General features: G+C 37.7%; 2 protein-coding genes and 1 long non-coding RNA gene across 11 annotated transcripts; 2 read left to right on the top strand and 1 right to left on the bottom strand.

The window, feature by feature from the left end:
- Positions 1 to 859: 859 nt before the first annotated feature.
- Positions 860 to 3656, top strand: LOC112272684 (uncharacterized). Of its 2 annotated transcripts, none has more exons than XM_024500690.3 (3): positions 860 to 1023; positions 1540 to 1760; positions 2193 to 3656. In XM_024500690.3, the coding sequence occupies exons 2-3, from the start codon at positions 1738 to 1740 to the stop codon at positions 3097 to 3099; spliced, it is 930 nt and encodes a 309-aa protein (XP_024356458.1). In that variant the 5' UTR covers positions 860 to 1023; positions 1540 to 1737; the 3' UTR covers positions 3100 to 3656. The 2 variants fall into 2 exon arrangements, with proteins under 2 accessions (XP_024356458.1, XP_024356457.1); XM_024500689.3 differs by having other exon boundaries at positions 1531 to 1760.
- A 2892-nt stretch (positions 3657 to 6548) lies between these two features.
- Positions 6549 to 12190, bottom strand: LOC112295996 (ubiquitin carboxyl-terminal hydrolase 2). Of its 4 annotated transcripts, none has more exons than XM_090244622.1 (3): positions 12049 to 12190; positions 7521 to 10959; positions 6549 to 7400 (listed from the first exon to the last, which is right to left on the bottom strand). In XM_090244622.1, exons 2-3 carry the CDS (start codon positions 10937 to 10939, stop codon positions 7127 to 7129), a joined length of 3693 nt encoding a protein of 1230 aa, XP_090100748.1. In that variant the 5' UTR covers positions 10940 to 10959; positions 12049 to 12190; the 3' UTR covers positions 6549 to 7126. The 4 variants fall into 4 exon arrangements, with proteins under 4 accessions (XP_090100748.1, XP_024403844.1, XP_090100747.1 ...); XM_024548076.3 differs by lacking the exon at positions 12049 to 12190 and adding an exon at positions 11363 to 11932; XM_090244621.1 differs by lacking the exon at positions 12049 to 12190 and adding an exon at positions 11249 to 11532.
- LOC112295997 (uncharacterized) lies at positions 11734 to 14171 on the top strand. Of its 5 annotated transcripts, none has more exons than XR_016498531.1 (5): positions 11734 to 11872; positions 12012 to 12353; positions 12603 to 12671; positions 12812 to 12925; positions 13050 to 13364. It is a non-coding gene; the product is annotated as an uncharacterized LOC112295997 (long non-coding RNA). The 5 variants fall into 5 exon arrangements; XR_016498532.1 differs by lacking the exon at positions 11734 to 11872 and adding an exon at positions 13947 to 14171 and having other exon boundaries at positions 12213 to 12353; positions 13058 to 13574; XR_016498530.1 differs by lacking the exon at positions 11734 to 11872 and adding an exon at positions 13947 to 14171 and having other exon boundaries at positions 12214 to 12353; positions 12603 to 12651; positions 13050 to 13574.
- Positions 14172 to 15736: the final 1565 nt, after the last annotated feature.

The raw sequence follows: 15736 nt of genomic DNA, 5'->3' as shown, positions 1-15736 counted from the left end.
AAGTTCAAACTAAAGATCTATTAGATAGATGTCAAAGTTCCAAATTGGGAGATACTTATAAAGCTAAAGTCAAAATTGAGAATCTTCTAAAGAAATATTTAGAATCTTGACCAAGAGATATTTATTTCTTTTGGTATATTTTCTTTGATTTTATTTCTTCTAAATTTGGTGGTTATTTTAGACAGAATATTTTCTTCACTAATGTAAAAATCAAGATTAACACTGATTTAAACTAATTTTTAATTTCTGCCATCTTTCAAGCTTCTATCATTATGTTTTTATCAATATAAATCAATTAATAATACAAAAAATATTTGTTAAATATATATATATATATATATATATGAGTCGAGGAACATAATGGGTCCTATGGTTTCAGAGGCTCCCAGGATTTCTGCAAAATTATCTCTCGCTACGCACTCACTTTGGGGTGTATCAACAGAGTTTGCATTCGGTGATAGTCGATTGCAATGCTTCAAGTTCTAAAAAAAATTCATTCTCTATTCTAGTTTCCTGCTACCCTGCTCATGGTTTGAATAAGTCATCACTAAAATTAGAAGGGAACTCATATTTTTTTTCCCAATCTAATCTCCTGCGCTGCTACTGTCCCCCCCCCCCCCCCCCCCCCCATGAACTGCCCATAGTATTTATGGTTTATCACTTCGGTGACCCATGACTGTTACCACTTCAGCCACGGAAGCAGTTGACGTGGACAATGCCAAAAAGCGTGTTTTTCGGTGCAGATTGTCCGCGTTATGAAGAGTTTCGGGGAAGGTCTCAGACCTTTGAGTCAGTCGGTAGAGGCATGTTGCTCCTATAAGTCGGTCTGCATTTGCTTCAGTGGTGCGGGACGTAGAATAGGAATTCCGTTGAAGGGAAATGCGAAGCGGCAGGGCGTTAGGGTAAAGATAGGCGGAGTGGAGTGGAGGTGGGGGTTTGGGGGTCGTGTCTGTGTGAGGTGGAGTTCTAGAATGACCGAAGCGAATTTGGAACTGTGCACTGGTAACCCCGTAGCGTTTTGAGGTAAGTTAACACATGGAGAGACTTCGGTTCACTCGATGATTTGGAACTGAAACATAATGGGTCCGTACGCTTGGATTTAGATGTGTTGTTGTGTTGTGTTGTGTTGTGTTGTTTTTTTTTTTTTTTTTTTTTTTTGTCTGGCTCCTCGTCATCGTTCCATGTTTCGGCAGACTTTTGCTAGGGTGGACTTGACTTGGATTTTTGAGGATTATAGGTTTTTGCATTTCTGTACAAGGAGAAATTTGAATGTGGAGAAATTGTGTGGATTGCAATCGAGTATTTTAATCCTGTAGCTCCAAGTTCGATAATTGGTTTTTAACTTGATCAGTTAAGCCGGTGCTTATTCAACAAAACTAGTTTAAGCCGCCTCGAGATTAATTCGAGAAGATTTGGTAAATATTTTTTTTTGTAAGCATTTGACATATAGTATAGTTAGAATCATTTTAGAGATGTTTGTAATCTTACGTTTTGCTCACTGTCATTTTGTGTTTTTTCCTTGCATGCAAGGCTTTTCAGGCAGAATACTGGGACAATTCAAGGACATCTCCGGGAGTCAAAAGGATAAAACTATTTTCAATGTCCATGTTTCAACAATCGCACAAGATTGTTTCTGATTGATAGGGCTGCGCGCAGTGTTGCATTATTTCGTTCACCGTTGTGAATCAAATTTAGGTAGTGACATCCGACCTGCTTACGAGCTGTCAACCTTCAATCATGACTAACCGTCCTTTCAACAGGTAAGCATGAGTATTACTGATACATCACACATCAGATTCGATTTAGAAATGCTGCAACAAATGCAATCCATCGTGTTGTATCCATAAGCGAAGTTGGTCATTGGGAACCCTGCTTCACCTGATTGAGCGGAGACTAGTTCCCAGTCTTCTAACTAGGTACTTGAGCAGAACAATGAAGTGCTGAAGCATGATCAAATTGTGCTGAACATCGACACTTTCATAAAGCAGAGTGAAGTTCTTGCGAGACGTTGGATGTGATTATGTTCTACTCTTGGGAAATAAGCTTTGCCAATAAATGCTGCATTACAAGAGTGGCTGGTCTTTATTATCAACTCTGGAGTTTATTTTTCTCGAGCTTAGTTATCATTCTTAGCCTCGTAGGGCATTACATACTATTATAACTGACAATTTTATTGTTGGCTATCTGTGCAGTTCCTCTGGAGCAGTCAATTCTGATACCAGAAAGCAATCAAAAAGGTTCAAAGGTATCCTTGAACCTAAGGGTCGAGTGAAAGGGTTCAGAGTGGAGATTCGTCCGTCCAACTCCAAGTCGAAAATTTGGGTTGGGACTTTTGACACGCGAGACAAAGCCATGCGAGCGTATGATGCAGCTTTGTATTATATCGGGAAGGACCCGCACTACTACTCATACCCTAAAGGCTACTTTAGAAAGTGTTCACAGAAGCCGTCCAAAGAAGTTGTAGTTAGCGAGGCCAAGAGATTCGCAGAGAAGACTGATTTCCTTCTGAAGAATATGTCAGATCTTGAAATCGTGGATGAAATCTTGAACGAATTGCCGGCTCGAGCTGTACTATTTGATGCGCCTTCTCAAGATCTTCAAGTGGCCGAGCCATTATTATGGCCTGAACTGCCCAATCAATTGCCTTTGAAAGCATCTTCGGACGACCTTCAAGCGGACGATTCATTTTGGTCTGAACTGCATAATGAATGGCCGCATTTTGATGTATTCCCTCACGACCCTCGAATGGACGAAATATTATGGCCTGAATTGCCTATTGAATCTCCCTTGGAAGGACCTTCTCAAGACTCTCAAGTGGACGAAACATTATGGTCTGAACTGCCCAATGAGCCTCCTTTGGAAGCATCTTCTCACGACTTTCAGGTGTGCGAAGGATTGTTGCTTGGATTTAACAATGCATTGCGTAAACCTTCGAATGAATCACCTGAACTTCCCAATGAATTGCCTTTGGTAGCATCTTCTCACGACATTCAAGTGGAAGAAGCATTATTGGCTGATCTGATCGAGAAAACATCTTCGGAAGCACTTTCTTATGCCCGTCCAAAATGCCAAGAACCTTACGATTGGCCCTGTTATTGATCCAATGAATGTCGTGTTGCCTGCGGGTTATGACGATCCTTCTTCAGACAAATTTACATCTATTGGGTCGTTCCAGGGCGACGACAGATCTGAAGGTTTGTGGGGGATGGATTTGCCGATTATGAATTTGGATTGCTTATGTTGGGATGACTTAATCGTATCGACCATCACAATGTGTAGTTTACGACCTTGTTATTGTGATAATTCTACGAAGCGGTTGAAGAATTTGTATTGTAAGCTTGGTTGACGGCGAGAGACAACACTGACGACATCTATGAAAGCAGTTGTTACCCTCCAAAGCCTTCGAAACGGTGCTGTGTTCTTTTTTCAAATGTATACAAACCATGCGCAGGGTTTTTTTTGCTGGGTCAAAGTAGTGATTTAAAAAAAATAAAAAATAAAAAAAATGTAATTTTTTTACGTTTACAATTCGATCTATATGCTCCTTCATATTATGTAATGTCTAGGATTCCACAATACGTTGTGTGTGCACAGACTCGGCAGTTGTGTGTGCATGGACTTGTTTTGTAATACTAAATTGGGATGGCTTTTAAATATCGGATGAGGAATTTTGGGTACGTTTTTGACAAGTCACTAAGTTGAAACCATATGATATGCATGATTTATGAATATGTATGGAAGGTATTTCATTTCTGAACACAAGTGCATAATTGTGATTCTAGAAATTCCGGATTGCTAGAAATATAGCATCTTTGAGTATGTAGGAAGAAATTTGATTATGTCAGAATTTGACTGTGTTAGAACTTGAGTCTGTATAAAATTGAGTGGCTATTATTTACGAAATTATTGATTTTAAATTACCACTGTTCTATGCAATTGAGGATGTTATGAGATTACTTGACAAACTAAAATGAGATTATTTGGTTTGTAAATTATTACTTTTTAAGTTTAATAGTTTTTAGTAATTTGTCTTCTTCAACATGTCTTTTTAAAGGTTTTTTTTTAGTAGTAGTGTTTCATTTCTTGCATATTATTTTAATTAAAGCCACTAATTAATTTTTTAAAAATATATAAAAAATACTTAATATCAACTTATAAGATGCATATTATTGAACAACAATTAGAACTTGAATAGATTTTGTAGAAAATATAGAAATCATAATAATGATAATAATAATAATAATAATTTTAATTTTAAAATTTTAAAATATATAGATATTTACTATATTTTAAAATTTTAATTATGAATTTAAAAATCTAAAAACAAATGGAGACATAAAGACGAAGTCAAAACAATAAAATATATATATATATATATATATATATCTTTTCTAAAGAATGAAATCTTCACATTATTTGTATAGTTAAAAGTTGCTTTCATGAAAGATGTCTAAACGAAGGAATTTATATGTATATATATATATATATATGATATGTTTGGTGATTGTGAGGGATGTGAAACTTCGTAGAAATTGCAAAGAATATAAGTGCTTGTCTCTAAGTTGTAAGCTAGTATGATGATAATTTAGTTTATATATGCTCCTTCAAGCTCAAAGACCACTTGAGCAGTGTTTCATAACTAACATGGATCATCTTAGTTAGTAATCATTAGTGTTAAGAATAAGAGATTTGTGTTTGAAAAGAAGAAGATTGAAGTTGAGTGATTTGTATTAGGTGCTAGCAATGAGAAGTTTGAGCCATTCTTTTCTTGTTACTCATTACAACAAAGTTGGGATTAAGTATTATGTGCTTGTTTTGACAACTTGTCATTTTTTACATGTCAAATTAGACAAAATATTTAGTGTATGGTAAAAAATCATATTATAGGAGAATAAAAGAATTATCAAAGAGATAGATTTGATTTACTTTAGAAATACTTGGAATTTCCTTTATACCATGTTACAAAAGTACATTGCTTCACAACAATAATATTTAAATCTGATATAGAATTAGCATTTTCAATTAACATTATCTCCATAACCAACATTGATTTTTAAAAATGCAAGAATCAACTATTTTCCAAAAGAGAATCATAAGATGCCTTTTTGAATGTTTTGTCAAATATTCTATTTTATTTTATTTCTTGGTTGCATGTTTCAATTTAATTCACAACCAATTCATGATTCAAAGATTTTCTTAAAGTATTATAGTGAGCATTGGCTGTAATAAAGCTTGTAAAATGGAGTCAATGCTTTTTTATTTTTAGGAAGTCTCTTAATCAAGGCCTAGCCAAACTTACATATAGAAAATAGATAACAAGCATATAACAAGAGAAGCATGGCCCCATACTAGACCCATTGTAGATGATAATATGTTGAGTATTATTTATTGCAATTATTATTGAGAATTTCCCTTCACAACTAAGCTTAAAAGAACATAATGGTGTAATTCTATATATTGAAGTTTGCAAATAATTAGCATTTTTTTGCTCCATTTTTCTCATAATATCCATTTCTAGTTTGTTTTTGAAGAATTCTTCTCTCACACATAATCTCAACAGACACTACATAGTTCTCAAAACCTTTTCTTCTTTATACCCACATACTTATTATGACTGACACAAGTTTAGATTATTACTCTGTTTTTATTCATGTACTTAACAAATGTGAGGACATATTAGACAGAAATTAATTGCTCATATCATGAGTTTTTGGTGTGGAATTCATGTGTATTTTGTTTTTGATTTCATGATTTGTATATATCTCAATACATTGACAAATGTTAGTGCTCTGTTTAAACAACTAAAACATAGTCTAAGATGAAAAACATTATGTATACATACATACATACATACATACTTACATACACACCTTTAAAGGATTTTTTATTTCAAAATATTGTAAAATAAATAAATAAAATTGTTCAGACATTATTTGATTTTTGAAAAAAATAAATCATATAATATTTAAAGAAAATTGTATTTCAAAGTGGAGAATTAAATTGAGGGTGTTGGATTTCTGAGAACTGCAATGCTACCAATATCAACACCTACAAAGCCTTACACTTAGAGCACTTGGAATAATGTATAAAGTAACATGTAAGGATCCATTTTCCTTGACATCAAACTGATTTTCCACAACTTAATCTATTCATTAAAACTGTACTAACGTGGCTAATCTGGTACCTTAACATTGCGTCCGGTTTACAAGAACAAATTGGTTGCCCCCCAAAAAAAAAATTCTCCACACTTCAGATGGGTACTTGGTCGATTTCCAGATTAAAATGGTGCTTTCACATGATTATTCGTTTTAAACCAACGAATAGCTGACGGTAAAACCCGTGTTCATCCAGTGTGGTACAGTGCGTTGGTATACACCCCATGTTACACCACACATTACATCATACTTCACTCTACTCACAGGACAAAAATTCGCGATAAAAATTGAGATGAATAGTTGAATTTCTTTCCTATCAACTCTGATTTGTGACCTACTGTGGAAAAGTTTCAACACATGGGCATGAAATCAATCAACATTCAAATCCAAACGTTCTCAAACAAAAGAATAAAACTTGAATTAATAAATGTCTAAAAAGGCCAATGAGGACTGTTAAATAAACTTATAAATTTTATCCAAGAATCACATACGGCTCTACACCTCTAAAATTTCCATACGTAACACCCTACAAGCTGTTAATCACCCCAAGAAGGCGTGCTGTGTAGATATCAGAACCAAGCAGGTTCTAGTTTCTAGCTTTTACCTCTAACACTGTCTCATACGTTTTTTTTACTCCTAGAAACCCGCTGTGTTCGACTGGAAGCGAAACTTGGTACCCTCAGATAGCTGCAGAACAAGTTCAGACCTCTAGCAGGAGGATATTGAACACACCCTTGAACTTCTTACCTCGACAAGGTTTGCAAATGCCAAGACATGTAAGGAGAAGGGGAAAAAATGACAGCAATCAACACTCCGCAGTATTTAACATGCTGAACAACAAAACTCGACTCTTTCCTTCCGAAACAACTGAAAGGGAATCTAAGACCATCTATCCTGGCCAAACGAGGGAAAAAAATGTATTGACCTCTTGCTCAATTGGAGACCAACACATGACAATCACCTCTGGAAGATTAAGATGCGCTTCTGCAATTAATATCGACAGTAGATGCTCTTTGGTCAAAAGCTCGCCTTTCATAAAACAGTAGATAGGCTTCACTCTGCAATACATCGTCTAGGCTTGTCTTACGAACATGTGAATCACTGATGTAGTACCATGTGGATTTACCCTCAGTGGAGTCTTCCGATTCTCCTTTGACATACGCGACATAGTGACCACCTCGCATTGTTCCGGAGTGCTCCACAGTACCAATCAATTGGTACACACCATCTTGTTTAATGCTATCCCTGCAACCAATTTAAAGGACATCATCAGCATTCTTTTAAAACTTTCCTGCGAGGTTAAAAGAAGTTATAATGATTCTCAGTGCTGTAACTTGAGGACCAGAATACAATGCTCGTACCAACCTTTGGTCAATAAATGGACCCAGGTCAAGCTCCTCATGGAAGGTAATATGTCCACCCAGCTTGCTCAATCGCCCATATGTGTCTTGGGCAAACCTTTTCAAGTGCACTGTGAGAACGAGTGGGGCTTTACTGATCAGGAGCCTTTTAGTTGCATCCCTTTTGACGCTGACCATCTTCGTGACATCCTTTTCCAATTTCTTCTTACCGATTTCCTCCTGGGGACTACGAGAAACTGCTTTAAGAGCAGCATTTGCAGAAGCCTTCCCATTTATGTCTGGCTTATGAGCCCTGTCAGCTGGACTAACTGCACTCTTACTAATAATTGATGCAATATTTTCATCCCTTTCATCTGCATTTGCAAACGACTTTCCCACTATTACATGGGGTTCTTCTCCATCCTCTTTCGCATTGAAAGGCTGAGGTTCTTCAGTACCATCAACAGTACGGAGCTCCGCTAAACTTGACCCAGCTCTTCTATCTACTATTTCAGCATTATTCAACTGAACATCCAATTGACTAAATTCATCCTTGGAAATAGCTCCAACCATGCCCCAATCACTTTGATCTACTTTTTTTACGGACTCGACTGTTTCTTGAGTAGATACTACTATCATGCTCATGGAATTGGTTGAGCCAATCAAATCCTCTACACTACCCTCACGATGTACAAGACTCACCGACTCCCACCCTCCTTCACCAGAATTGTCAGTGTCTGAAATTGGTCTGATTTCAACACTGCACTCTTCAGCTTCTGACAATTTATCTAAACAATTTGTCTCTTGTTCTCTTTCACGTAAACTCAATTGATCAAGTTCTTGTCGGCCATGCGCAATACGAGTGCAATTCTCACAAGCCCAGGCATTCTCTCCTGACAGAACTTCAGTCTTAGTGAAGGCCTGCAAACAGCCTTCAAGTGACATAGTGGGATAAATATCTTCTTCACAAAAATCCCTAACGGATCCAGACCTACCATCAGAAATAACAAGAGCGTCCATACTATTGAAGCTACCAAAATCAATGGAATTCAAAACTTGAGACTCAGGTGCTGTGTCGTTCCTTGAAGGCGAATTGCAATCAATATCATCAAAGAGACCACCTATACCGACATCGACTTCTCCTTCTTCGACAGAAACAAAAGACCCCAACTGGCCCTCGCTGGTCAACGTGGATCCTTGATTCATGCTGGATTGATCTCCAGCTAATGGTTTTTCAGAGCAGCCAACGACGGTCTGCATTTCCACCTCTAAAGACGGATTACAAGGCGGGAGGAGAGGCAGGGCCATACACTGGTCCTCGGCACAACCATAGCCTTCAAATGGAAGATGGGGACCAAAGGGGACAACAGTTTCTTCCAGCTGGAAGACAGCAAGTGACTCATCAGTTTGGGAGGCCTCAACACCCTGCGTTGAAATAATCCCTCGAGAAGGGTTCTGATCAGCCTCCTCGCCATACTTAGTGGAAGGCTCTTCTTGAGAATTAACCTCGACATCTCTTGATTGGTTAGCATGAGATGCTCTGCTCGCAGCTTCCGGAGCATCAGAACCAATTCGTTGAGCGTCTATTAATACTTTACCACCACCCTCTACAGCAGTCTCTTTGATAGGCTTGTCCACATTTTCACTCCATAAATTGGTACTGTTGGTTTTACCACAAGAAACAAATGCTTCAGCTAAAGATTCACAGGGAAGGGGAGTAGCAGGTGGACGAACTACTTTTCCGACGTGATCCTTGCCAACAATCGTAGCATTTCTCTTGTCCTCAGATCTCGAATAATTCCCATTCGAGTTCTCAGAATCCACAGTATCGCCAGCAGAAATATTTCGCTCCAAATTAAACCCAACGATGGGAGGAGGTACTTCCACTTTTTTCTGATCCTTAATGGCAGTAGGTACATCATCAGCTGGTCCGGAAACAAATGGTGAAATTTGTGCCGCTTTCAAGCTTAGAATTCCATTACCAGATGGATTCTCTCTTTTACTTCGAGGTGCAAACAATTTCGGCACTCCAATAGGCTCCGCAGTCTTCCCGAAAGATTGCTTCGACGGAATTGGCAAAGACAAGTCTAAAAAGGGCTCATACACAACCGAAGAGTGACCACACTCGCAACAAGTCACAGTACTTGAATACTGCCCGCCAAACATGTACTCTACCAATGTGTCGGGCTTCTTAGGGGCTTTTTCGAGGCTGCCGTCCTCGTCTTTGGAATTTGAATCAGCGCCTGATTCAACTTTTTTATCCATACCGAATTGGGCCTTCCGTATGCTTTCTTCCTCCATGTGCAATCCATCCAGTAAACACCGCAAGAGTTCATGACTGTCTTGCTGTTGAAAACCCCTAAACCTTGGAGCTTTCTTACAAATCTCAGAGAAGAGTATTTTCGGACTTACAGCGCTACCCACATTGCCGATTCCAAACGAGCAAGTCCTGATTGATCTCTCGACTACATCGACCCCAGCTAATTTCTGAACAGGGTTAGAGTCCATTTCCTGGAAAAAGTTTCTGAGAGACGATTTCAATACACCTTCTTGTGCAATTGTTTCTTTACCGAAATGCTCCCGGAGCATCCTCACACCAACGAGGTTCTGCATCACCGAATTGAAAAAGCAAGTGTTGCCCAAGTTCATCAACCCTTTCATCACCGACCTGGTAGCGAACGACCTAGCTGGTTTGACTTCTATTGTATGATTACTGGATGACCTAGAATCACCTTCGTCGACTTTAGCAACTTGATCGGACTCCATTTGAGCGTCCTTCTCCTTTGAGAAGGTCGGATGACGAGTTCTATTTTCATGCAATAAAGTTGCTGCTTGCTGTAGTAACAACTCACGTTTACTTGCTTCATTTGAGCTCTCGTCCCCAACAGCAAAAGCTTGTCCAGGAACACTTGGGTACTTGAGCTGCAAATTACACTCGAGACAACGGCAGTCTAAAGATTCGTTCCACCGCATGACCACGGAGTGATTCGACTGACTTGCGTGTGTTTCTAAATGAGAGACACTAGTTGGTCCACTATTGTTCTGATCTACGTCCTTAGCTTCCGGTATTTGAAAGCCGCATCCAGTCTGACCACAAGCAAGACATGTCCACAGAGGTTTCTCCGCTACTGGTGCTGTTGCTACTTTATCTGTTTTACCCAACATGCACTCATGACACTCCATCGGAGGTTTTGTGGCAAACTGAGAGCGCAATTTATCTAGATTAACACCATTCTCGACATGTTGACAGCAACTCGTGTCCTCGAAGTTTAGAAGATGAAAGTCAGAAGAGGAATCGTCCACACTAGTCCCTCCCGATGACATTGGAAAAGGCGTCATAATCGATGTAGGTGATGAAGCAGCTTGCTTGGATGCGTTCGCTCGCTGCACCTGTCGGATATTCCTACTGGTTCGCGCCTGTTTCTTCTTCTGCCTCTTGCCCATGTCCCTCCTCTACCCTTAATCTGCAAATTGCAACGAGGGAACAGAAGCAGCACCCAATTACTTTGAAAGGTGATTTTCGAGTAGCCCGATCGAATTCAACCATAAACAAAGTTTTTTCTTTATTCTTTAGTCTTTTTCTTATTTTTTTTTTTTTTACAGTGCGATTCCAACACGAAGTATGAAAAATATGACGAGCAAACCAAACGCCCTGCCATGATCGCTCGCAAAAACAAGCAATGATTTCAAAGTGCCAGATCTGGAACAAACAAAATGGATTTCGCAAACACGACAGATGTTGAGGTTGAGTACACAAACTGCAAGGGACCGTCGAGTTCAGGCGGTGGAGTTGACACACTGGAACCTAATCCCCAACGTAAACATCGTAAAATCAAATCCATGCGAGGGATCAAAACAAGACCATACCCTAGAGCTTGGAGAAGCAAGGTTCCGGTCACAGCAGATCACGGAGACGTGGAAAAGTCTACACAAAACCCCCACGGATCATACAACCAGACTCCGCGATTTTCTCCAAGATTGTGCGGCTCGAGGACTAGGCTAACGTTAGATCACCTGCAGACGAAATACTGATGCTAAAATAATGCCCAACGCATATTTTTCAATCTTGCCAACTTTGAAATAAAGGTGACAACGAGGTACAACTCGTTCTCCAACTTAACAGTAGATGCTGCTGTTCGTCGAAACAGCCTCCACGAAAGCGTGTGCCTAAAGGATGCGTGTGTAACCTAAAACTAGGCTTCCACCGAGCTGCAGCGGTAAGCACCATCGAGCCAACTCCTCTACGGCTAACGATGACGCGTTGACACCTCGCTCCGCGACATTATCAAGCGCACACACACACACCGAAGTCGAAAGGTAGGATTGGCACACACGACCCTGCCAGACACTCTCGAACGGTAGAAACCCCTGCTCACGGTAATGAGACTCCGAACCCTAACCTAATACTGTCATTGTTCCCCACTGTAACTGTTCCCAAATATCACTACACATGTTGAAACGAGGACCCCCCGCTCCAATCGATGATACAATATGTTCGGAACTTGTTCAAGTGCAGATCTATATTTGAAGCACCGCGAGGCGAGGTAGCCTACCTTTTACATACTGGTGTGGTTGTCGGAGAACATATGGGAGCTGCAAATGGTTGCGTTATCACCGCATTGCACGCATTGAGGCAGCACGGATTTCACGAACGTAGTTGTTCTTGCCCTGCGTTGTTGCTGGTTGCTGCAGGCCAGTAAGATAAACGAGAGACATTGATGATTGATTTGAGAGGAGAGAAGCATGTCCAAGTGCACTGCCCACGTGTAATGGAGCAAAAATGGTTCAACGAATGGTCTACAGTCGGAGCTTTTTGCATATTTCTGCAAACATTGTTGCGCCCATGTGTTGATCACGGGTAACGAGTGAAATCCAGCTCATTATTTTAGGGTCGTGATTGCCACGATGTCATCTATGTGATGATTTGCGTTCGAATTTCATTTTTGAATTATTTTAGGTTGCGATTGTTTGTTTAGAGAGGACTTCCGAGGTTTTGGTTTTAGTGTCCTCATGTTACTGACAGTTGGTTGGGGAGACGCTGTGCCAGTATTGAAGGCTTTTGTATGGACTTGCGTTGGTCATCTGATTGTAGGGTTTTATTGCGCAGAAGAAAGGACACCTCATCAATCTACACCACTCTCTTCCAATACTTAAATGTAATTTTCTGCATGTGAAGGTGACTAAAATGCACGCATTCGAAACGTAGTTTGAAGCTTGCTTTCGAATTTCACTTGAGCACGGTGAAACATAATGTAGATCTGTCCTCGTCTTTGAGTTACTGTCGACGAGACGTTACTGTTAAAATGGTGCCCGCAGATACCCTGCTGCAGAAAATGCCTGAGGAAAACCGATGAAGCACACATATTGAATCGATAACAAGCAGTTCAGCCATTTTATTGTTTTCGGAGCTGGCAAATACTTGGTCAAGAGGTGCCTACATTTCTCTTCAAATCTCTTCGAGAATAAGTCTCCAGACTGTTTCAAATTGCGGGCCTTATTTCTCTCAATTGCAAAGGCAACTTATGTGCTATTCTCACTCATGCAGTATGTGTAGTGATGCAGAGGCGTAGGGAACGTGGTGTACGATGGCTGTGGCTTTTTCGTTTGTTATCTATGAGAGCAAAACTTGGAAACTGCTTCTTACTCGTCCGTGACAAAGCGGTGCTCTTAGTTCTGTTGCTCATCTTTATAACTGGAAGTCAAGCTGGAAGTGAAAGCTTTCAGGATGCTCAAGTACCACCGTGTGCATTACAATTAGATGGCGGCTTAGTCCACTCAGCCATAGAAGTTGGATATCCTGCACAACGTTCCTAAGTTGCACTTACGTTTGTCTGATTAAGAGAAATAGAATATCCCTAATTTGCACGTCGATGACATGGATTATCCTTCTTAAGTTTAGGAATCTTCTCTAATCGACGATGTCTGGGTTGTATGATGAGGTTAAGCTTGTGCATTCAATGGAGAAACTGTTGACAGGAGTGTACGTACAGGTTTAAATGCTGGTGAAATCCTGGTAACTGTGGCTGCACCTGTAGCACGCGGTGAAGCAAACAACGAGCTGCTCGAGTTTAAGGGGAAGGTAACTTACACTCTTCCAATATTGTTAAAAGCTCATTAGAATTTTGTGCAGTAGCAACATTGTGTGCAGCGATGTAATAGTATGCCTTCTTTCTTTGCTTGCTGCTGCCAATTAGCTCAATACTGATATTTTTATATGCACTTAAGCGCTTACTTCAATAGAGTTGGATCTAGTTTTCTTGAGTATTGCAAATTGGGTTTTAATAATGGCCGGCATTCACCAGTCACAGGTGCTGGGACTAAGATCGACAGTAATGGTTTTGCTACGAGGTTATAATAGTAAATCTAAGCTTTTTTTGGTAAAATCCTATACTGACACTCCTGATTTATGTAGAACACAGTGCATTTGCTAAACATGGATGATGTGTCGCAGGTCAATAGTTGTGGATTGAGAATTGGAAAACCTGGTGAAAGACCTCATTGTATAGGAAGCTCCTTGCAGTTATATATGTTGCCTTCAGTATTCATTGATTTTGGTTATTTCTTTATGTACGTGTTGGATGTTATTATACAATACGACTTGAGATTGTCCACGAGATTATAATGTTTTTGAGAAGGAAAAACTAATTCATGAAGAATTCTTGTTGACATTCAGAAAGACATCAGTTTTTTTTAAGGAGTGAAGTTTATCAACTGTGCAACGTTCAATACATTTGTTTAGTCATATGTTTGCAAAAAATACTAGAGTACAACATACACGTAAAACAATTGGGAAAACTGTGACTTGGGAGTGGATTGAATCACATCACAAAACTTTTTTCATTTTGGAGTACTTTCGATGTATTCAATATAATGTTATGGACTTTTAAAAGTAAAAATTTTAAACTTGTCCGAATAAGTATGGAATAGTTCATGCTATGAATTTTTAATTGGCCAAGCTTTGTTATTATATATGTATAATGTATTTTTTGTTTGAAAACAATACAAAACTTCAAATTAGATACAGTAAATTATTAAGATCCAACTTAGGCCTTACACTAAAGGCTACACTAAATGCTAGATTAATAGAAATTTTAATTAATTAATTAATTTAATAAATGACAATTTGAGAAAGATTTTAGATTATTAGATCTGGAATGAATTAGAAAAGAATCGATTATATGGTGAGTAAATAATCTATCTAGCAATGACATTTTAGAATTAAAAATACTTATTTTATTTTTATAAATTGCACCATAAATAAATAATGAAACATTTTCACAAGTTGACTTCTTTTAAACTAATGTATTGGTTGCCAATTAGTATATTATAATACTTGGTATTATATATATTCTAACATAAATTAGTTATTTTTTCTATCAAATATATTTATTATGTATTAAATATAATATAATATAAATATAATATTTTAGCTTGATAATTAAATTTATATATATAACTTATCACATTAAAATAGTAATTATAGTTTTAAATTTTTATTTATACTTACTTGGAGGCACAATTCAAGCTCAATTATTTTAATATATAAAATTATTATTATTATTATAAATATAAACTATAAACTTGGAGGTAAGAATTGTGCTTGAATTTTTAGTTCCAGGTTGAATTATGCCTCCAAGTAAGTATAAATATTTTATTATATCACAATATAATAATTATAGTTTTAAATTAAACTATAATTAAAAATTGAGTCATAAATTGAGTTACTATTTTATGAATATAATCTAGATAAAATTTGCAAAAAGATAAGCATTGGAGAAAATTAACATAATAGTTAAATTTTTGCTTACTAATTAAATAATAGAATTTAGATATTTTTAGTGAAATTATTCCACATCTTTCATCCTCAAAGATTCAAAGAATGCAATGCTTGCAAATAGATTTGAGAAAACAAATAATTTTCATCATTATCAAAATTTAATTGATTTACATAAAATCTAAATTTTGATAATGCCTATAAATCCATATGCCTCAAATACTCAGATATCTATAATTTAGGACAATTTCTACAATAAAAACATCTAGAAAAATATCACTATTTATATGTTATTAAAAAACATTTAATATATATGTGTTATTATGTGTGTATATATATATATATATATATACATGAATAAGTCATGAATAGGATATATACAATGTTGATATATATATATATATATACATGAATAAATCATGAATAGGATATATACAATGTTGATATATATATATATATATATATAT

The sequence above is a fragment of the Physcomitrium patens genome, chromosome 19, assembly GCF_059467195.1.
Source record: "Physcomitrium patens ecotype Gransden chromosome 19, ASM5946719v1, whole genome shotgun sequence".
In the NCBI taxonomy this organism is placed as follows: Eukaryota; Viridiplantae; Streptophyta; class Bryopsida; order Funariales; family Funariaceae; genus Physcomitrium; species Physcomitrium patens.
Note: the sequence above shows the minus strand (reverse complement) of the source record. Positions and strands in the feature narration are given on the sequence as shown.

Coding starts and splice junctions, on each gene's coding strand:
- LOC112272684 (XM_024500690.3), top strand. CDS start 1,738: ATGACTAACCGTCCTTTCAACAG. Junction 1,761..2,192: donor ACTAACCGTCCTTTCAACAG/GTAAGCATGAGT, acceptor CTATCTGTGCAG/TTCCTCTGGAGCAGTCAATT.
- LOC112295996 (XM_090244622.1), bottom strand. CDS start 10,939: ATGGGCAAGAGGCAGAAGAAGAAACAGGCGCGAACCAGTAGGAATATC. Junction 7,401..7,520: donor GGTCCATTTATTGACCAAAG/GTTGGTACGAGC, acceptor AATTGGTTGCAG/GGATAGCATTAAACAAGATG.